General features: G+C 39.3%; 1 protein-coding gene across 6 annotated transcripts in view; it reads left to right on the forward strand.

Moving 5' to 3' along the window:
• The window catches only part of DNAJC5B (DnaJ heat shock protein family (Hsp40) member C5 beta), a 97,481-nt gene extending 83,784 nt beyond the window's left edge, over window positions 1-13,697 (forward strand). For all 6 annotated transcript variants that reach the window (XM_072604706.1, XM_072604709.1, XM_072604711.1 and 3 more), the window contains 2 exons: window positions 400-574; window positions 13,517-13,697. In XM_072604706.1, the coding sequence (XP_072460807.1) occupies window positions 400-574; window positions 13,517-13,608 (267 nt within the window). In that variant the 3' untranslated portion in view covers window positions 13,609-13,697. The remainder of the gene's footprint in view (window positions 1-399; window positions 575-13,516) is intronic.
• The last annotated feature ends 10,311 nt before the right edge of the window (window positions 13,698-24,008 follow it).

Raw genomic sequence — 24,008 nt, forward strand, 5'->3', positions numbered from 1 at the left:
AAGTCACTTAACCAGGTGGTTCAGTGGATAGAGTGCTTGGCCTAGAGTTAGGAAGACCTGAGTTCAAATTTAACCTCAGATACTACCTATGTGAGTCTGGGCAAGAAACAACCTCTGTTTGCCCCAGTTTCCTAACTGTATAGTGGGGATAATAATAGCACCTGTTGTGAACATCAGATGAGAAAATATTTTTAAAGGGCTTAGCACAGTATCTGGCGCATAGTAGGTACTACAGAAATGCTTATTTTCTAGAGCTCTTTTTCCTTATTTGTAAAGCCAAGGGACTGAACTAGATGACTTTTGAGCTCTGTTCTGGCCCTAAATCTATGATCCTGTGCTCTGGTGACTCCACTGATCTTTTCTGGATTTTTTTTTCTTCTCTTCCTTTGTCTCATCCAGACCCTGTTTGTGATCTTTGGTCTCTTGACGGGCTGCTATTTTTGCTGCTGCCTCTGCTGCTGTTGTAACTGCTGCTGTGGACGCTGTCGACCCAAATCCCCAAAGGGAGGAGAAGGAGAAGTCTATATGTCCCCGGAGGATCTGGAGGAACAGATCAGGAGTGACATGGAAAAAGGTACTATAAGATGGGCCTTGATGGAGCTATTTTCAGTTGGGGGTAGTTCTAAGTCTCTGGCTATGAAAGGCAGGAAGTGCTGTTAAAGTGTCTGGGCACTCACATAGATCTCAGGAACCAAACTAGGTGGGAGCTCATGAAATCCCAGATTTGGCACTTCCTTTTGGGTAAGTGGTGGGAACTGTGCTCCTAAGTGGAATGGGGAAAAGATGGAGGTGATAGTTCAGTCAGTTAGTTAGTCAATAAACCTTTATTAAGCATCTTCTATGTTCCAGGCTGAACAACTAGGAGCACAGTTGGTAGAGTGCTGGTCTTAGAGCCAGGAAAACTTGAGTTCAAATCCAGCCTCAGACATTTACTAGCTGTGGGAGCCTGGGCAAGTCACTTAACCCTGTTTACCTCAGTTTCCATTTCTGTAAAATGAGCCGGAGAAGGAAATGGTAAACCACTCTAAGATCTTTGCCAAGAAAATGGGGTCATGAAGAGTCAGATATGACTGAAACAACTGACCACCACCACCACCACCACCACAAAAACATGGCAGGCACTGGAGGAAACATTGGGAATACAAAAGGAGGCAAAAGACAGTCCCTGCTCTCAAGGAGCTTACAGTCTAATGAGGGAAACAATAGGCAAACAAATAAGCTAGGTACAGGATAAATAATAAATAAATGAGAGGGAAGGCAATATTGTTATAGCTATATGCCTTGAGTATAATGCAGGTAAGTACAAAACATGTGAGTTGTTCATATGACAAATATGACAATCACTAAGAACTCTGAGTTCAGAACACGTCTGATTTGAAAGGCAACATAACACAGTTTAAAAGGGCACTGGATTTGTAGAGGTCCTGGGTTCATATCCTGGTCTGCTACTTGTTACCTAATTATAGATATGTTTGTTAACTTCTCTGTGCCTCAGTTTCCTCATTTGCAAAATGAAGAGATTGGACTGAATCGCTTCCAAAGTCCCATCAAGCCCAAGTCTATGATCCATGAACCTTCAAGACCCCTTCCAGCTCTAAATTTAAGGGGGAAGGGAGAAGGGACGGGAAGAGAAAGGGAAGGAAACAGGCCTAGCTTTGCAGTTACTCAGTGGAAACCATTTCAGACTAACCAAGTCAGTCTAACACTACAAAATGGAAAGAAATCAAAGTTCCATAAATCATCTAGACACTTTGATTTTTCTCTACTGTATTATTTCAGTCTGGTATTCATGGGAAGGAGGCTCTTAAAAGAATATATTCAAATGAGCCATGAGTAAGCTAGATTTCCTGGAAGCTGGAGTCCTCCCCAGGGTCTCTCTCAAACTGCATCCACACTCCTAGGGCCAGCCCAGCATTAAGTTAGAATGCAGGAATAAACATATTTAACTTTAATTTGCTTTGTGAAACCACCCCTCCCTGTGTGTATCAATAACTTGACCGTTCAGGCTCATCCCACTTAGATTTTGCAATGTCTAAGAATTCAAAGTTGACTAGGATCTCACAAAACTCATACGCAGATAAAGCTGACCTATTCCCAGATAATCCCCACTGAGTAAACGAGATGGGCTTAGTTTTTCCATCACTCTCTGGCTCTTCTTGTACTTACAATGTTGCTATAATTAGGACTTTTTACTCCTGCAGAAGGAGTGGACAGAGCAGCTGGACCTGGAGTCAGGAAAACTGAGTCCAAACCCAGCCTTACATACTTACTAGCTGTGTAACCCTGGACAAGTCACTTAATCTCTGTGAACTGATGATTAATTTCTGAAATTATGAAATGGGAGCAGGCATGCCAGGTTATTTGGGTGCTTGTTTGGAAAGAACCACAACTGGCATTGGGAAACAGGGCAGCAAAAGCACCTTGATAACCACAGAAGGTACAGAGAGGAAACAGCAACAGAGGTAGATGGCATCAGGAGATGGGGATGGGGTAGTGAAGACAGGTAATATGGAGAAGAGGATGGGAAGTGAGAATGGCAGAGAATATCACTCACATAACTAAGGCAGCTACAGAAGATAGAGCTCCCAGCCTGGAGTCAGAAAGACTCATCTTCCCCAAGCTAGGCAAATCACCTAACTTTATTTGCCTCAGTTTCCTCATCTGTCAGATGAGCTGGAGAAGGAAATAGTAAATGATTCTAGTGTTCTTACCAAGAAAACCCCAAATGCGGTCACAGAGAGTTGGACATGACTGAACAACAACAAAAACAAATCACAGCTCAGAATTGGGAGCACTTAGGAACACTTGGGAGCAGGGACTCAACGCATGAGGTTTTTTGGAGGGCAGGGGTTTGATGTCTCATTTTTATAAGTTTTTTGGAGGGAACATACTTAACTCCTATCTGTGCCACCTTGGGGTTAGTTCGTTAACATATATAAATCATCTCAAAGTTATCAATAAAATTTCAAAATTAAATCTCTAAATTTTCAGTATCTTGATATTCTGGTGCCCTGGAACTGCAGAGGACTGGATTTTGTCTGGACTTTCCATAATACAGAAACAGAACCTTGCCAGGCTGTGCCTAGGTGGCTCTTGCTGATTCAGCACATGTTACTAGGATATGAATTTTGACCAATATATGATAGTTTGTAAATTATGCTCCTTTGATCTTCGGGCTGGTTTGTATGTGACTTCCAGTTTCCTCTTTCCAGTCTTATTTCCTGCTATTGCTCCTTTACACTGGTTATTTATAACGTTACTTATTATATTAACTTTATGCTTCCTTCCTTCTTCCCTTCCTTCCCTCCAAGTAAGACATTTCACCTCATCATCAGAAAGTTTTCTGTATGTCCAAACAGAAGAAATACCTACGTCAGCACACTCAGACCAATGGTCTATCTGTCCCCAAATTCAGTCTTTGATTCAGGTTTAAGGATAGTTTCTGGAAGAGTAAAGTAGTTGCCATCTATGAGTAAACCCTACCTTAAACTCTCCTTTAGCAGTAGGGAAACCAAAGCTAATGAATTTAACTCCCATATTGTAAATGGTGCAGTTCTCTGAAAAGCCATGTTCTTTCCTCTTGCTAAATCTGTTCTTGTAGTGGTTTGTTGTGTTGCTTTTTTTTAAGTTCCACCAAGTTACTGAATGGCCCCTACTGTAAGTATACCTGTGGCAGATTTCTTCCTGGAACAGGTATTCATAGCAGGAGCCAAATTCCTCCCAGGTTTCCTGCCTCCAGGGTGACTGGAAGACTGGTCATTAATCTGTGTACCCCTGACTGTCTCAGACCTGGCACGGCTATGCTCACAATTTTGTTTCAGAAGTCAGACTGTAGACTAAAAAACAACCAGGTGCCATTTGCTTGTTGTTATTTTTGTCCAGAAGGAAAAGACCACTCCTTTTTCTATGTATTTAAAAACTGACATTTTGTTGTCAGTATCTGTGCTGTATATGAATGCATTTTATTGAATTCTTTACTTAAGATTTTTCTCTCATTCTACCAGGCAGTCCATTTAGGTGGAACCCTGATGAGTATATGTTCTCCCACAGGGGAGAACAAGGATGGCAAAGGACCCTGAGTCCCCACTATAAGAGAATATGATAAAGGAACTAGGAAGGCTTAGACAAGAAAAGAGAAGAATCATATTTGTAGGGTTATCATATAGAAGAAAGATTAGACTTATTCCTTTGGCCCTACAGGGCAAAACCAAAAGTAATGGGTAGATGTTACAAAGTCAAATTTTGACTTAATGTCAGGAACACCTAAAAGAGTCAAGCTTTTTTCTTCAAGTAAAATTTGGGGGTAATAGTTTCTTCCGATGAAGGAAGACTGAAAACAAAAGATGGATGACTGCATGGGTAATGTTGAATTGTTTCAGTCATGTCTGACTCTCTGTGACCCCATTTGGGGTTTTCTTGGCAGAGATACTGGAGTAGTTTGCCACTTCCTTCTCTAGCTCACTTTACAGATGAGGAAACAGAGTTAAGTGACTTGCCCAGGGTCACAAAGCTAGTAAGTGTCTGAGGCCAGATCTGAACTCTGGTCTTCCTATCTCCAGGCCTGGCAATCTATCCGCTGCACCACCCAGCTGTCCACACTGGCATATTATAGTGGAAATCCTATCCAGTTACAATTTGAACTAGATGGTTGCTTGAGGTCTCTTCTGACTGAAATTTGCTGTTTCTGTGAGACTTCTAGAAGATGTGATTTGGCTTATAGATTAGCACACAGTGAAAGAAAATGCTTCTACGGATAAATGTCAGAGGAGGTCCATCTGAAGGCTACTCCTTCTATGTATTTAAGCTCGTGTGGAAATATTACCAGATGAATCCTGCCCATATGGCATTTAGGGGGCTTTGAAAGGGGACTATCAGAAAATGCAACTCTCAAGTTACTTTTGATGAGTAAAATAGATTAAAAAATGAACCCATTAGAAAGTATATTTGAGCAAGCATCTATAGTCCTGGTTACTAAGGAGCCTGAGGGTTGGTGGATCACAGCAGTTCAAGAGTTCTGAATTGTAGTAGGGCTAAAGCCCATTGGGTATCTGCACTAAGTCCAGCACTGATAAGGTGAGCCCCTGGTTGCAGAGGCTGCTCAGGCTGCTCAAGGAGGAACAAATTGGCCCAGGTAAAGCTTCACTGCCAATTAGCACTGGGGGGTGTGTGTGTGCTAGGCCTGTGAGTGGCCACTGATTTTTGAAATAGGGACCAATAGTCTCCAGACCCACCCCTCAAAAAAAGTGGCATTCTGACTTTGAGAACTTTGCTTTAATGACTCTGAAAGGAAAGAAGAAAAAGGGCAGCAAACATGCGTTTCCTATTTAGTCATCATTTCATTTCATTGCAAGGCTAAACACAGAATCTCAAGCATTGGCAGGGACCTTAGATGGCATAATAGTCCAACCTCTCACCAAGTACAGGGGTTCCTTCTACGGTATAGTCAACCAGTTCCTGCATATAATATCCTAGATTTAGTGTTGGAAGGGCCTTTTGAGGTTACCTCGTCAATCAATCAGCAAGTATTTATTAAGTACCTAATATGTGCCAAGCACTATGCTAGACACAGGGTTACAAAAAACAGTCTTTACCCTCAATGAGTTTATATTTTACCAAGTACCCTTTATATATTGACAAAACTGAGATTTAAAAAGTTGATGTGTTTTGTTTTTTTCTTTTTCTTGGTTGCTTCCATTTGTCTAATTCTTCTGCACAACATGACTAATGCGAAAATAGGTTTAATAAGAATGTATATAGAGAGCCTATATTGGATTGCATGCCCTCTTGGGGAGAAGCGAGGGGAGGGAGTTGGAGAAAATTGAAAACTTATAGAAGTTAATGTTGAAAACTAAAAACAAACAAATAATTTTTTTTAAAAGTTCATATGTTTCCCAAGGTCCCACAGATAATAAATAGCAGATCCAGTGCCTCCAAACCTAGAGATCTCTCCACTGCATGATTTATTTGGGTGGCTGCAATTGTTTGTCTAGTTTAAACAATATGATGGCCATTGGGAAATTCTGAATAGAGAGATTTCTCCAGATGGGCTATTATTTGAAATTTATTCTTTTAAATTCATTTCCTTTCCTCCCTTTAAACTATTCTTTTATAACCTACATTAGGTGAGGATGTTACAAAAACAGAATACTCAGTGTCTATTACCAGGGAAAGGAGACTTCCATCAGACTATATAGGGTATAATAAGGGAGGGCTGAAATGCTTTTACCTTTATTATCTGGTTCATTCCTGCAAATGAAGCCTGGAATTTTGTCCTGAGTACATATAACAACCACAAATCACACTTGTGTTTATGTAGTGGAGACAAGACCAGCCTGCGATGACCACTGATCATTTCATTTCTATACTTTGCAATGATTTTGAAAAAAGCTTGTGTGTGTCTATGTGTGTGTATGTGTGTGCACCTGTGTGTGTGTGTGTATACCTATCTGTTAGTCAGAGACTCCAATCTGCAAAAATAAAGCCCAAATAAGATAAGCTGTCAGGGCTGCCAGCAATGGCATCCCTTTAGCACTTCATTGTCTCCCTAGTCCCGTGCCAACTATAGACATATGCTTCTAATTTGAATTCTGACGACTGGCATCTCTCCTCTAACGAAATGACAGAATGCACTATACACACTCCTCAATCCACACAAATCAGCGTTTGAATGTCAAATCCAATTTTGTCCCCATTGACTTACATAAAACAACTGGAAATATTTCCCACTGCCTCAAGCTTCCTTAGGCCTTCTAATTTTAATTGATTTACAATCATTTTTTGGAGGTGGGGAGAAGACTTCTACTTGTGGTTCAGTTGTATCTTGACTCTCCATGACCCCATTTGGGGTTTCCTTGGCAAAGACACTGGAGTGGTTTGCCATTTCCTTCTCCAGCTCATTTTTACAAATGAAGAAACAGAGGCAAACAGGGTTAAGAGACTTGCCCAATGTCACACAGCTAGTAAGTATTTGAACTCGGGCCCTCCTGACTCCAGGCCCAGCATTCTGTCTACTGGGCGACCCAGCTACCTTTTGCTATTATTAGCATGTAATGATCTCTTTACAAAGGTCTCTACCAGATGTTACTTGATATCGCAATGAGAAGTACCTGGCTTCTCTGGCCAGTGAGGGAGTTTGGCCTTATAATTCTAGGATTCATAAGCAGTCCTGAGAGCAGATTCTACTTAGGCTTCCACATTTATTATAATAGAAAGAGCACTGTGATGGGAGTCATAAGTCTTATGTCTATGTTACCAGCCTGTCTTCATTTTTGTGATTGATTTTGTTGGGAAGATTATGGCAAGGTCCAGAACAAATCATCTAGCTTCACACAGTGAGGAGCTCCCTCTGGCAGACACACACTAGATCCTTTACCCTTGCCTGCCATGTTGAAGAGTCATGCTGTTAGATGGGAGAGGATCTAAGGAGAGTGTGTGGATGGTTTAGTGATGACCTATCACCATTACTAGAGGAAGCAATAGTGTTTCAAGAAGTGCTCTGTAGATTCTGAGTCAACAGGATCATCTTTATAGACAAGAACAGCCAGTGGCCACTCCCCAAATCAGTATGGTCCTTCTTTGTGTATGTATTGTATCCAGGAAGACCTAGGCTCAAATCCCTCCTCAGGTACTTACTAGTTGAGTGACCCTTGGCAAAACACTTAACTTATTTCATCCTCAGTTTCTACATTTGAAGAGTGGGGATAAACTGCTTCACAGGCTTATGAGCTCAAATGAGATCCTGCATGTAAAGTGATTTGCAAACCTCAAAGCAACTTGAGCTGTTATTATTACCTTTCCCTCTTCTCTCCATCAGAATGTAGGATTCTTGAAACAAAATTATGGTGCACTTTCATCCTTGTACCTCCCTTTCCCTCTTCTCTCCATCAGAATGTAGGATTCTTGAGAACCAAAATTATGGTGCACTTTCATCCTTGTACCTCCAACATCTAGCATAGTCCTCTTCACAGAGGGACAGGGACAAGATTTGTGATTTCATTCATCTAGGGCAAATGAGGAAACTCTTTGGCACTGCAGGCTACTTTTTGTTCATCCTTTGTTTTCCAAGAGGGCCAACAAAATCATGAGGCGATGTCTTGACTTGTTTGTGAATTGGATTTAAGTGAGGTAGAGTGGCATGAAGTTGTCAGCCTCACTCTCTCTTCTTGAGTCATTGGAAGAACAGTGGCAGGACAAAAGTCAGGATGATTGGCAATGGCTGGTATCTTTAGACAGTGCCTTAGGGTCACACAGTCTGAGGCAGGTCTTCAATGCAGGTTTTCCTGATAATAAACTCTGGCTCTGGAGTCAGTACAATGCTTCTGTACGTGTTAGTATCTATGTGTGTGAATGAGCTTTACTGCCCTTTCACATAGTAGGGTATTTAATCAATATAGAACTGAATGGAATTTCCCAAAGAGAAAATTATCAGACAACAACAATCCTCAACCAAAGCTCACCAAAACATTGTCTTCGTGGTGATCACCTTCCACCTCCTTGACTCCACTTTCTCTCCTCTCACTTTTTTGATATGGTCTCTAAAGGAGAAGCAGTTGTAGTGTGACCTTGTACCCAAGATGTCAGCTGCCGCATACAAAAATATGTTTACAGCTTACTCACTCTTGCCTTTCCCTCTGGAAAGAGCCCAAACTGTTCTCTAACCACTGAGGTCATGCCGTATGGTGTGTAATTAGACTCCTGCTCTTGGCCAAGATATTAAACTCTCTCTATATTTTATATTTGAGGCTCACAATGACATTTACTCAATATGACAGAAGGGGTCTGAACGTGTTCCCCCGTCACTTCGGAATTCAGAGAAAGTAATAATTTTTAAGCCCTATGTAGGGGTTAGAACAGTAATGAAGCTAAGTTACATTCTCTTTCTCTATATGAAAATATCAGTCATGGATTGCTAAGGCACCAGTGAGCAACTTGAAAGGATGCAGTCCACCCACACCTTAGGAGAACTTCTTAAAGTAATAAACCTGCAAGCCTTTCTCAAAACATTGCAAAGAACACCTGGAGGGATGTCTTCCTATTGTTGACCACAGCACAAATGTACCACATGCCCCTAGCTCACTGGGAGAGCAGTATATATATTCAAAGATGGCAGCCACCTTGTCTGTAGAATCCTTTTCCATTCCCATCCTGCCAATTATTCCATTTTAAATTTTCATACTCATATCAGTCCAAAGTTTTCATACTTTAAGAAAGTCTAGGCAAAAATCCCACCATTATTAGCGTTATACAACCAAGCATAGGTCATGAGAGGACTTAGAGCTAGAAGAAACTTCAAAGATCACCTAGTCTAAACTCTTATTCTGCAGAAGAGAAAACTGATGCCCAAAGAAACTAAATGACTCCTCCAAGGTCATACAGCTGGGAAGTTTCAGAGCCATAATTAAAATTTGGGTCCAAATCTAATGGTATTTTCCCTACATAATTCCACAGTCCATTATTTTCCCCTGGAAACTAAACTGAGATGACATAGTGTCCCCAAATTACAAATAGTTGTAAAAAGAAAAAAACTGGGAGCTGCTAATAAAATGGCAAAATTGGAACTCAGGCCTAGGATTTTGGAGACTCAGCTAGGTCAGAACCAGAAGAACCTCAAGTGTTCTTTTAACTGTTTGGGGTAACACCTGTGTGGACGTATTCCCTCATGGAAATCTGCAGCAAACTATGTTAGCAAATGATTCACTGCCCTCACTAGTGTCTTAGCAACATTTAGCAGGCATTTTTACAAAGAGGAAGCTGGGAGAAATCAGGAGGGTATGGTGGGCCAGTTATCTTTAAATGGCCCTCCTAATCTCACAGGAAAAATTCCCCAAAGGATTCCAGTTTGATAGAGCACAAAAGAACCAATCTCTCTCTTTAAGCCTTTATCAATACTTTATAATGTTATTAATATCATTCACTCCAATCAGGGAAGAATCTGAGAGCAGGATTATAGATTTAGAGGCACAAGGGACCTCAGAGACCATCCAGTCAGTCCCTTCATTTTACAAATGAGGAAACTGAGACCTAGGAAGGTTAAGTGACCTTTTGAAGGTCACATAGTTACTAAGGATCAGGGGCAGGATTTGAACCCAGGTCTGTCTGTCTTCAGAGCTAGTACTCATTCCATTGTGCCAAGCTAAAGGGTAGAGGGAAAAAATTCTGGGTGCAAAAAGCTATAAGGTTAGAGTATCAACAGAGAATAGAGAAGTAAGAAGAAGGGTGTGTTTGTACATATATGTGACACAAAGATAGACTGCAATTCTTTAACAGCTTTCTCTAGGGCTAATCCCTTGTGCCCAGTGGACTTGTAGTTGTGCCCACTGAGAACTATTTCTTTTGTAATTCTTTCCACTTCCTCTTCTCTCTGTTGTTGACATGGAGAGGAAGGGGTTGGGAGTGATGTTACCACTGACATTTATCATGGACATGAATAGATCCTTGCCAGCAAAAGGAAAACCAATCATTCAAAAAAAATTAATATTTTTTTCACCCAATTACATGTTAAAACAATTTTTTAATATTTGTGATTTTTTTAAGTTTTGAGTTCCAAATTCTATTTCTCCCTCCCCTCCCAGAGAAGGTAAGCAAACAGATATAGGTTATACATGTACAATCATGTAAAACATTTGCATATTAGTAATTTTGTACAAGAAGACTCAAACCAAAAAAGAATGAAAGTGAAAAGGAGCATGCTTTAGTTGTATTCAAAAAGACTCTCTCTGGAGGCAGAGTATTCTTCATTTTCTTGGATGCCTGTATTGCTGAGAATAACTAAGTCGTTTGCAGTTCTTCACTGAACAATTGCTGTCACTGTGTATAATGTTCTCCTGGTTCTGTTTACTTTACTTTGTATCAGTTCATATAAGTCTCTCTAGGTTTTCCTGAAATCATCCTGATTATTATTGCTTACAGAACAATAATACTTTATTACAATAATATACCACAGCTTGTTCAACCATTTCCCAAATGACGGACATCCCTTCAGTTTCCAATTCTTAGCCACCACAAAAAGAGCTGTTATACAAATAGGTCTTCTCCCTTTCCTTTTTTTGATGTCTTTGGGATATAGACCTCACAGTAGTATTGCTGAATCAAAGGGTATGCACAGTTTCATGGTTCTTTGGGCATAGAAGAAAAGCAATCATTACAGTTGTCTGATGATATGTGTACATGAAGAGAGGGGAGCAGTGTGCATAAACTTAAGTGGGGGTCAGCAAGATTTGGGCATGACTAAATAATAACTAGATGTTCCCTCCCTCATGTTAGGCATTCTCACTCCCTCCTTCCCCAGGCTTAGCATTCTCCTCTTGTGTGCTTGGTCACAGCCTCGAGCCCAGCTATATCCCAATGAGGAGGACAGGGATGCATAAATGTGAGACTGTCCCTAAAGAGAGGGAACTAGACTCTGAGGAGGAAATAGCCAGACTGATAATTCCAAAGAATAATCCACAGGCACCCTCATTTGAGAAATCATACAAGAAAGTTTGGGGTAGAGATTCTTAATTGTGCCTGGCAAAATCTATGGTCCTCAAAACAATGTTTTCAATTGCATAAAATAAAGTAAAATGCAAAGAAATATAAAGAAAAGTAATTGTAAGTGAAATATATTTATCAATTTAAAAAAAATGTTCACAGATCCCAGGTTAAGAATCCCTAGTTAAAAGGGAAAAGACATGAATACTGGATAACTGCTGATTCCCTGTTTGGGGGTACTGTCAGTTATTCTTGATCTTATAAATAACAACACAGAAGTATGCTGTCTTCTCAAGGTATCTATGCAGTATGTGACAGGGCTGCCCAAGGCTTATCAAACCTGATGACTCATACCAACTTTTGGTGAGTCACACTTGATGATACTGCCAGAAGAAATCTAGAAAACATAGTTAAGAATTATGAAGTCTTAGGCAAAAAGACTGAAGTCCTTAGGGGCACAGGTGGTGTTTTCATCACAGCTGCTATTCAAGGACAAAAGTTTCAAAAATGAAAGACATATTTGAGAAGCAGTTGTTTAAGAAAACAATCTGGAATTTTGGACCAGAAACTACAATACATGTATAGCAGATTCTTGGCAGGCAAGAGTGCACCTAATAACGACAGGTAAAAGAGTGTTGGCCCTGGAGCCTCACAAATCTGATTTTTTTTTTAAAAAAGGCTATAAACTGAAAAAGATGAAGGGAGAATAACATCTGCACATCAACTAGACTAGCTACTATAGAGTGGTCAAAAGACTGGAAGAATAACAGTAGAGATGCCCAGAAAATTAAAGAAAAGAGCTAGAGATAAGACTTGGCTTTCAAGTGATAAGGCTGATGACTGACCTTGGCAATGTTCTTTAGTAAATGGTGATGGGAATCTAAAAGGATAATATATATAGGTGAGGACCCAAACATTCCCACTGATGCACTTCCAGACTTGGGTCTAGTCACTGCCTTCTTGCTGTTTCTTGAACAGGACACCCCATATGCAGACCCCACACATTTTCACTGATTTGTCTGTCCCCCAAGCCTGACAGTCTTCCTTCTCATCTCTGCTTCCTGGCTGCCCTGGCTTTCTTGAAGACCTGGCTCAAAACCTTCCTTTTGCGAAAGATTTTTCTTAGCTCTCCTCTCCCACCCCGCCCCACTCCATTGCTGGTACTTTCCTTGAGATTTCCTCCAATTTATACCATAGATCTTGTAAGTACAGTGTTGTTTGTATGTTGTCTCTGTCATTAGAATGGGAGCTCCTTGAGAGCAAGCACTATTTTTGCCTTTCTTTGTATTCCCAGAAGTTAGAAAAATACTTGGCACATAGTATGCTTTTAATTAATGCTTGCTCACTTGACTTGAGTCCCAGCTCTAACTAGTTGTGTGATCTAGGGCAAGTCATTTTTCTAAGAACCTCAGTTTTCTCATCAATAAAATGAAAGGGTGAAGCAAGGGCAGGGGCAGGGGCAGGGTGTGGAGGAATGGAGTAGACAGTCCCTTCTAAAATTCTGTGGTGCTTTGAGGTCAGGGAAATGTAGAAGCTAGGCAGTAGATCAAATTATGCCAGAAAATATTGTCTTTTCCATAGGGAACCAACAAGTGGAAGAATACCTAGAATGTACTTTGGATAGATGGATATAGTATAAAACATATATATATATGTTATATATTTTTATATGTATGCACAAAACATGTGTTGCTGATCCTTCATGACCTCTTTTTGAGATCATTTTCCGGGCAAAGATACTTGGGGGAGGTAAGGGTGGATTGCCATTTCGTTCTCCAGCTCAATTTACAGGTAAGGAAACAGAAGCAAACAGGATTAAATAACTTGCTGAGGGTCACACAGCTAGTAAATGTCTGAGGTCAGATTTGAACTCAGGTTTTTCTTACTCCAGGCCCAGTCCTCTATCCCCTGCACCACCCAGCTGCCCCTATATCTAACGTGTGTGTGTGTGTGTATATATATATAAAATTGATTTCTCTTGAAATACATCTATCATTTGTCCTCAAAAGGAAATCTAATGAAAAGGATGTTGCTTTATTTCTTTTAGAGGCAGACTTCCCCATCACCCTCCAGCCTACCTGTGCAAATGAGAAAACCCAACTCATCAGAGAATCCCGAAACTATACTACAGAGTCCTAGATGACCAGCACAATCAAGTTCATAGGTCCTTCTGGAAGCAGCAGCAATTGCCTGGCAAGTGGAGGTGTTCCTGAAGGAAAGAGCCCCAACCATGTTGCAAAACCCCAATCCCTTTCTCATTTATGCTTTATTTTGAGGTTAGGCACAGGTGGTTTGCAATGTAATTTTCTAAGCATGCAGACCCTCTTTGAGTAGATTTTCTAATGAAACGGATTCATTTAGACAAAGAGTGATCCTTGTGTTTCCCCCCATCCCTCACCCTTCTGACTATTGGGATCTGGCACGTTTTAAAGACCAGTGTGCCCTCATTGAACCATAACCTCTGCCAGCCCCAACGCTAAAACTGGTAATCAGTGAAGGGAGCATCTTTCTTTTCCTCTAACTGACGCAGTCACAAGAACAACCAGTGATGATAAAGGAACACGTTTAGGAGAGAATTTAAGAAAAATTTGTCAGCAGGGGCCATTCTCCCATGACCCCTTGCAGCCAGAGGTATTTCCCAACTCACCCCTAATGGCTCTGGGTTGCAATGTGTTCATGACATCGTTGCAGATTATTGTTGAGAGTGGGGCACCTGAAGCTTGTACCTTAACAGCAAGTAGCTAGCAGGTAGCTGGCTTTCACTGACTTTCCAGCAACAGAGCAATGTAAGGACATGGTTAAAGGGCACCCCCACAAAGCATCCTCTTAAAATTTGAAAGGTCTAAATGACCATTTCAAAAATGGAGATTTGCAAATGTGTATTTGCTGCTTGATTTCTCCCCTCTCTCCCTCCTTCACCCCCTCCACTTACTTTGCTATATCAGTTGGGTCAATTATTTTGAGCCATGACTTAGAATTTGCTGTAAAGTAACCTGCCACATGCATGGGCGTTGAGGTCTTCAATTAGCTGTACTAGAAACAAGAAAGACACATGCCAGAGATATGTAAAGGCTTGAGGACAGAAATGCTCACTTTCAGGCCCTTCATTTTTTGGTTTATTTTTGAACTGGTTTCATTTTGAAAAAAGAAAATAAAAGTTCAGTTATACGCATCAGGGGAGGGAGTATCTATCTTAGGGAGTGAAGTTCTGTCCATTTTCTGATTCAATTATTTCATTCATATTTCAGCAGGAGAAGTGGGAGGGAAGTAATGAGCAGGGGACAAAAATGGTCTCCAAAATTGTGCAGGAGGAAAAATGCACAGTTTTAAAAGAGTTTAAATTTTTTTTCCTCAAAAAAAATTGTTCCTTTAAACATTAAATATCTTGCTTGTTATCATTTCTTCCCAATGGAATCTACATTCAGTTGCTAAATACACATTATTATATTTCTAGGCTCATAAGGGAAATGTTTTAGCTCAAATAATATATATATATAATATATTTATATGATATATATATGATATATATATGTAATATATTTATAATATAAAGGACCCTTAGGCTTGGGAATCAGAAGATCTAGGCTTTAGATCCAACCCTGCCCACTTGTAGGATCAAGAGATGTTTTGACAATAGGTTACATTTATGTGGTGCTTTGGAACTTACTAAGCAATGTTAACAAATAGAAAGTTAGGTAGGCAAGGCAAACATCACTGTAATCATCTTATAGATGAGAAAACTGGCCCTGGGAAGCTAACTGACTTCTCTAAGGTCAAACAGTTGAGTCAAAAGGCAAATCCAAATCTTCAAAGTCCATCTGCCTTTCTATCAGAATGCACGGCTGTGTGTCTTGTGCTTAGGAAAATTAATGGTGTCATTTAAATATAGCATATCACCTTATGATTCTGTATATATCTCCACTATCCATAAATGTAATAGAATTTTACAAGCACACACTCCTTGTATAACTTGGAAAAACACAAAAATCTCTTAGAAGCTCATCCTTGAAATATAACGCTTTCACAACTGCACTGCAGTGAGTGCCGTGGGTCCATCACAGATACAGTTCACTGCTGACATTTCTTTTGAGTAAACATTGGCGAGTTCCTCCTGTAGTTGGCTCACCAGACTGTATACTGCCTAATCCACAGGTAATTTCAGCTATCACATACCCCTTCCACACTTCCCTAGGAGAAGGGAGAAGGCTAGTTAGCAATTTGGTTATGTGTTGCCCCCTGCTGGTCAATGTTACTCAAGTTCTTGAGTTTTCAACTTTATCTGGGTTCAGGGGTATCTTTGCTTTCTCTATATTAGAGCCCCTGGGCACAGAGGAGGAAGTTGGAATGATAGCTGAATAGGAAAATTTGGCCTATAAATTGTGATATAAGGGTGGCCATGCTTTCAAGAAGGAGGCAGACCAAGATTCCACTTACTTTTAATCACTTTTCAGTTGTACCTGATTCTTTATGATCCCATTTGGGATTTTCTTGGCAGAGATACTGGAATGGTTTGTCATTTCCTCTCCAGTTCATTTTACAGATGAGGAACCTGAGGCAAATAAGGTTAAGTGACTTGCCCAGGATGACACAGCTAGTAAGTGTCTGAGACCAAATTTGAACTCAGGAAGATGAGATTTCCTGACTCCAGGGCAGGCAATCCATCCACTGCACCACCCCACTGCCCTAACTCCCACTGTTTTAACAAAGAGTTTCTTTCTGGTATGATGCAGTCTGTCGATAAACATTAATCATCTAGTATATGCCAGGCACTGTACTAAGTGTTGAGGATACAAAGAAAGGTAAAGACAGTCCCTACCCTCAAGGAGCTCACACTCTAATGAGGGAGACAACATATAACTATGTACACACAAGCTATGCACGTATAAATCAGAAATCATCAACAGAGGGGTGGCACTAGAATTAAGAGGAACTGGAAAAGGCCTGCTGTTGAAGGTAGCATTTTAGCTGGAATTTGAAGGGAAAACAGCCCATGCTTGAGGAACAGTCAGTGAAAATGACCAGAGTAGGGAGGTACAATGCCTTGTGTATCGAGAACTAGGTTTGCACATCAATTAAAGTGAGGCTGAATGAATGAATGCGTTCCGTCAGTTACAGGTTGCTGTTGGACTTGTCCTTCGTTTTCGAAGAGGACCATGACATCAGGGAGATGATGCCTTGACACTGATGAGAGTGAGGGCTAGGCAAAGTCATTTTCTCCTCCAGAGCCATCTGGTTCCAGTGGCCAAAGAGTCATCAGGACTACTGGAGATGGCCCAGGATACAATGGGAGACCCTGGCCCTTTTAGGTTAAGGTCTTTTCAGGTACTCACTCAGAGTGAGATAATTCAGTGAATAGACCCCTTTATGAAGTCAGTCAGGGGATGGCCCCTTTAATTAGGAAAAAAAGAAAAAAAAATCAAGAGAGAGGAAGACCCTCAGGGTTGCTGTTTCAAAGAGAAAACGGTTACCACTGACATTCACTCTAAGCCAGGAGAGCCTCCCTTCTCACTCTATGAAGTGTCTGCCTGTATCATCACCATTGAAGCACGTAGTCAGAGGAAAGGGGTCCCTACTGAACACATAAGCAATTTAACAAAATGAGTAGAATCATCCCTTTGCCTCTAGTTTTGTTTAAAAAAACCCCAAAAACAATAAGTATACTCCACAACTGGTCCATGATACATGTTCTTGGCTCCAGGGATAAATTTTTTTTTTGCTTCTTAATTGGTGTTTTTAGAAACAAATTAAGATAAAATTCCCAGAAGATTTTCTTTTAAAAACAATAAAAAGGTAACTATTTTGGTACAAGGTAATAAAACTCTGAATAGTACAAATGATAAAATGAAGTTTAAAAGATTTAAAGGCACTTAATGAAGCCAGCACTTAAAGTTTCTATAAGTGGTAATGATCCTGAGTTTCTGGCCCACGGGTAGGCTGCAACTCAAGACTTTACAGGCTCCCTTTAAACAAACTGGAGAGATTTGCATAACAGAAAGCGTGGAATATGGAACGAGTTCTTATTGTGACTTGATTGATAACCAACTCTGGCCTAAGCCACACACATATCTTAATTTCCACAAAGGTAACAAGAACGATATTGAAATAAATGATCTCTTGGGTCCTTCTTAACTCTAAAATTCTAGGATACTCTTAAGCTGAAAGGTTACTGAGATACAGTTTCAGGGTCCAGGAGGTTACTCTGATTTCTTCATCATGCATACACACACGTGCACACACATGTGTATACACATGCACACATATACACATGTGTACACATACACACATACATATATACACATATATACGTATACATACATACACACACAGGTTCTCCTGAAATTCTACTGCCTTATGGAGTTAGTCCAACTCTGGAAGGCTTTAGTGGGTTTATGCACAAATAGGGAAGAAGATAGAGTACTATGCAAAACTTAAATCATTATTTAAATGTGAATTAATGATATTGATATTTCTAAATTTGAAGATGGAATAGTAACTCCACTTTTCTTTCCTGAGTGTGTTTTGCAGGGGCCACAGGCATATCTGGGAATTCTGTTAGGGTGGAGGTAGAATGAAAGAATTCCTACTGTTAACTGGTCAAGTTGACCAGCTGAGGGATTTGCCTGGAGAGATGTGGTAGTGGTGATGGTAATGGTGGAGGTGGTGATCTTGCAGTTGGGGGAAGGGGACAGTAGGAAGATTGCCAGAACAGCTGAATTACTGTATTGTTAAGCACCTAATTTAAACATGTTTCAAATGTTTCTCATCTATGGCCTACTGCTGAAATCATCTGTATGTTTCAAATACACTTGAATATCTGAAGTTCATTGTTATTGATAAATGCTGCTGATAAATGCTGCCTTCTGTGCAAGAACTCCAATTCCTCTCTCTGCCTTTGTACGTAGCACTAAGTCCATGTTAGGAATGACCAAGCAGTCAAATGGCCAGTCTTTGGCCTCAATTTCCATGCCTGGCTATGCACTAGGCTGTTCATTTGCTTGAACTAGCAGATGAAGTCAAAGACAGTTATTCATTAACACATATGAGTAATGCTCAAATAACACCCTTGGATTGTGACATTTAATAACTACTAATTAGTGGTGAAGATGATGATGACAGTGTGTGAAGCCTCTTTCCCTCCAGCTTACTAACGTCAACCTATTTATCTTAGATTGGATGATGAAATCAGCAAAGTGGATGTCTATTTCCCACAATTTGCCATGAATCTCTATTTTTTCTCTTTATCCCCACAAATGATATTTCAGTGAATCCATGACCTCATCAGTGTAGATAAATCTACTGACTCAGATCACAATCCTATCATACTTTCTCATTCTGGATGATTCTTATCCATATCTCTTCATCAATGTTCCATAAGAAATTTGTTCAGTATACTAGGTTATCCTTTTGTTCCCTGCTTACGTTTTTTAGTGGGGACCAGTACCCAGTTCAGGTTATCCATCCATTCTGTTTCCATCTTCCCATATGACTGATTTGTTGAGGCATTCTTATACAAGGGTGCTGAATTTGGTTTCAGAGGACTTAGATTAAAATCTTGGCTCTGAAAGAAGAGGACATAAATGCATGCCCATCAAATGGGGAATGGAAGAACAAAATGGTATAGGGATATAATGGAATAGTTATGAGTATTAAAAAAAAACCTTTTGGTTAAAATGGCAATGTAAAAAGGTCATGGAAGAGCCCGGTTTTCCCACAACAAGAGACACTAAGGCATTATATATAATGGAGATACACTAGAGACCTTTCCAAAAGTTAAGGAAGAAAACAAGGATATCCATTATCACCACTACCATGCTATATTGTGCTTGAAATATGAACTATAGCAATAAGATGAGAAGATAATCGAAAGAATAAGCATAGGTAAAAAGGAAACAAAATTATTGCTTTTTGTGGATGAAATGATTGTTTATACTTAGAGAACCCTAGAGAGTTAACTAAAAATTAATTGAAACAATAATTTCAGCAAAGTTGCAGAATAAAAATAAAGTCATATGACTCATCAGTACTTCTGTATACTACCAATAAAACTCAGCAGGAAGAGATGGAGAAATTCCATTTAAAATAATTAATAATGTAGAAAACATTTGGGAATTTACCCACCATGACACATGTAAAAAATATATGAATGCAACTACAAAACACATTATGGAAATAAAAGCATATCTAAATAATTGGAGGAATATTAATTACTTATGGGTAGACTGAACTAATATAATAAAAATATTACCAGGATTTACTTATTCAATGCTGTATCAATCAAAATACCAAAGGATTGCTTTCTATAATTAGAAAAAATCACTCTCTGGAGGAACAAAAGATCAAGAATCTCAAGGGAAATAATGAAAAAGTGGGAAGAAACAGGCCTCAAACTATACTATAATGCAGTGATCACCAAAACAGTTTTATACTGATTAAAAAGCAGAAGGGTCTACAGAACAGATTAGTTATATGATATAGAGAAGCAAATATACCTCTATTTTTAAACTCCTATTCCTTCAGTTTACTTTCAGAGGTTAGATTTCTAACTTTGATTTTGCTTAGCTCTTTCTGGATGAATTGCTTGGCATATACATGTATATATATGTATATATATACATATGTATATATATACATATATATATGCAGGATGATTAAATTGCAACTCTAGATGGACAGATCTATCTAGTTTTTGACTACAATGGACTTTCCAAAGTGAATCCACTGGCCTTGATCCTAAATTAGAGCTACATAGTGATTCAAATTCTTCTGTCTTCTTGGAACGTAAAGCATGAAGATACCCATGATCATATTTTTCATTCTTCATCACTTACCCACCATTATATCTAAAGACTCCAGCTCTGGGTAAGGACTCCACATTCCGCAAAAGCTGCTGGAAAACTGGAAAGAAGTCTGGCATAAATCTGGTGTAGACCAGCATCTCATACCATATGCCAAGATTATTTCCAAATGGATACACGACCAATATAAAAGATCATAAAATCATAAAAATAAGGGGAACAAATAAGAAATTTCTTCTTTCAGATCTACGGATAGGGAAAGAGTTTATGATCAAAAGACAGGATCACATAAGATGAAATGAATAACTTTGATTGTAAAAAATTAAATTTTTTTACAAACAAAACCAAAGAAGGTAAAATGAAAAGGGAAGTAATTAAACTGGGTATTGGGGCAGATCTGACTCAAGCTAATACCCTCTTAGTTTACCCTCTTAGTTTAAGTTTGATGTTGGAATGAAATTAGATCCCCAAAGGTCATACAACAGTTCACAAAAAGAGGTTTACTTAGCAATGCATAGAAAAGATATTCAACAAGGGTATACCAGCAATTAATTAAGGTAGCTGTTTCTCCCCTCCCTGTGCCTCCATATGGAAACACATCTGGTCATAAATACAGTATTTGGGGACAACTGCCAAGTCTGAAGTGCTCTAATTCCATGTGTGTGGGCCTTTCCTTGTCTTTGGTTGACTAGGAAGCCACTTCAATATGACAAGAGGCTACCAGAAAGTTATATGAGGTGAAACTTGAATTTTAGCCTCCTTAGATAATCAGGGCTTGGAAATAGCTTATCTCTTTTTAGCTTACTCCATACTGAGCAAGAAAGGAGAAACCCTTATAGATGGTAATTCACACCAAAGGGGGGAAGAAACTTTTGCAACAAGCTTCTTTATTAAAGGTCTCATTTCTAATATATAATAAGAACCATTCATACCACCTCACAGACTGTTGTGAAGATCAAATGAGATAATATTTCTTAAGTACTCAGCACAATGAGTGGAACATAGTAGGTGCTTAATAAATGCTGATTCCTCTTCCTCCTTTCCCTTCCCCCGACAAAGGATATAAATATGCAGTTCTCAAAGGAGATATTCAAGTTATCAGTAGTTATATGAATAAGTACTATAAATAACTGATAATCAGAGAAATACAAATTAAAGCAATGCAGAGGTTCTACCTTACACTCATGCATATCACCTCTTGACAGAATGATAAAAATCTTAAAAAAAGGAAAATGACAAATGTTGGAGGGAATATTGTGGGAAATGTTGTGGGAAAACAAGCTCATTAATGCACTATTGATGGAGTGGTGAATTGGTCCAGACACTACGGAAAACAGTTTGGAACCAAGCCCCCAAAGTCATCACACTGTCATCCAGTATGATCCAGCGATCTATCCGCCAAAGAGATCAAAGGAAAACGAAAAGGACTCAAATGTACAAAATATTTATGGCAGCTTTTTTCATAGTAGCAAAGAATTGGAAACTGAGGAGGTAATCCATCAACTGGGGAATTCCCGAACAAGTGATGATATATGAATATGATGGAATAATATTGTCCTGTAAGAAATGATGAAGGGAAGGGTTTCAGGAAAACTTGTGAAGACTTGAATGAACTGATGCAGAGTGAAGGAAGCAGAACCGGGAGAACCATTTACACAATAATAACATTGTAAAACACTGTAAAAACAAGATTTCTGATTCGTGGAATGACCAACCATGATTCTGGAGGCCTGGTGATGACTTCCATTACCCATCTCCTGACAGAGAGGTGACGGATTTAAGATGCAAAATGAGGCCTACGTTTTTGGACATGTATGATGTAGGGATTTGTTTTCCTTGTCTAAGCATATTTTTATACTAGGTTTGGTTTTTTTCTCTTAAACGGGAGGATAGGAAGGAGAGAAAACAAATGTCTACTATTTGAAAAATGAAATAAAATGAGAACAAAATAGGGAAAAATGAAAATTGTGCCAGATGGATATTCAAGATATCCAAAAAGAAAAAATAGTAACTATGAATTTAGACTGATGATATAAACAAGAAAGCATCAAACACAATGAAGAAATACTATGATCTAAGTGACGTCTAAGAGGTAAACACAAAATAAGAGTTTAATTCTTCCACAAGTATAAGCTAAATCGGGGGGGGGGTGGTGAGATTGTGTGGACATAAGGAATTAAAAAATTGCTGGAATAAATTAAGCATAATGTAAATGACATTTTAAGTAAAGTAAGTACTCTGTAAGAGATAATTGGTAAGAGGATGAATAACAGAAAGTAGAAAGCCTTACCCAAGTAGTAGACTCTCTGAAAAACAGAATGAAGCCAACAGAACTCAATGACTTCTGGGGATGCCAAAAAATATTAGAACAAAATCAAAAGACTGGGAAAAAAATAGAAAATGTAAAGTATCTACTAACAAGCTGTCTCCAGTTTGATTTGGAAAACAAATTAAAGAGGGAAAATTTGAGAATCATTACACTCTCTGAAAACTATGGCCAAACAACAATAACAAAAACTGCACCACTGTATTTTAAAAAATAACGAAAAATCATTAAAGAATCATAAAAAAAAATTACCAAAAAACTGTCCCGGTCTGTTAGAATCAAGGGCAAAGTGAAAATCCACCAACCACTCCCTGAGAAAAACTCCAAGTTGAAAGTGGAAAAGAATGTCACAGCCCAAATTTAAAGCTTCCGAGTTAGAGAAAAAATACTGCAAACATCCAGAAAGAGTTCAAGTATCAAAGAGTCAGTCAAGTACTGAAGTCAGGATCACATAATACCTAGCAGCAACCATGACAAAGAGGAGAAAATCTTGAAATATAATATTACAGAAGACAAAAGAGATAAAGCTTTGGAACCAAGAATAACTTAGGCTGCATAATTGGATATAATCCTAGAAAGGAAAACTAGACCTGTAATAGAAGACTTTTAGGCCTCTTTATGAAAAGGTCAGAGCTGAATAAAAACCTTGCAAAGAAAACAATGGAATCGTGAAAAACCTATAATGGTAAATACATTTGTTCAATTGGTTAGAGCAAAATGGGGATGGGGATGGGGATGGGGAAGGGAGGGAAATGGAAATGACAAGTGCAGTCATTTTACCACATTTTGATTGGCTAACAATGCAGAAATGTCCTAACCACCATGTTAATAATAGAAAGTCTTGAGGCTCTACGCAAGAACATGGTAAAGCAGATGATCTGTCCCATCCACTACCATAACAACTACTTGGACTGCAGTTTTGTCTAAAACCAGCTCTTCCCTTTTAGATAGATAATGTAACTCTAGTCCCAAAACCCATTGGTTGGGAACTCTTTCCTTATTGGTGGAGGTCAAGGGTGGGGTAGAGTTGTTGAGAGTGTGAGAGAGGAGAGTCTCTCCAGTCTTATTCAAACTTTCTTTGAATCACTGCATCTCTTCAGACTTTGGGTGCTTCTGGCTTCCAGCTTCAGCAGAGAAGATGGTGGATGCCAACCCCACTTCTGGCTGCAGAAGGAAAAGACTCTGGGAAGAAGCCAGCATGAGGGGAGCTGTCAGTCTCATCATGTCTCTGTCTCCAACTTGCTACACTGGAGACTTTGAAGAACTTCCCCCTGGGTGAGATCTGGGATGCTCTTTCTTGGATAAGCTGTGTTTCTTGGCTTCCAATGGGAGAGCTCCTTCACTTTGTATTGTCTGGTATACATCCTCCTGTGTATACCTCCTCTGATTTCTGCGTTGCTATGATTTGGATAAACATG

Source organism: Notamacropus eugenii, chromosome 4, assembly GCF_028372415.1.
Source record: "Notamacropus eugenii isolate mMacEug1 chromosome 4, mMacEug1.pri_v2, whole genome shotgun sequence".
NCBI classification, from domain to species: Eukaryota; Metazoa; Chordata; class Mammalia; order Diprotodontia; family Macropodidae; genus Notamacropus; species Notamacropus eugenii.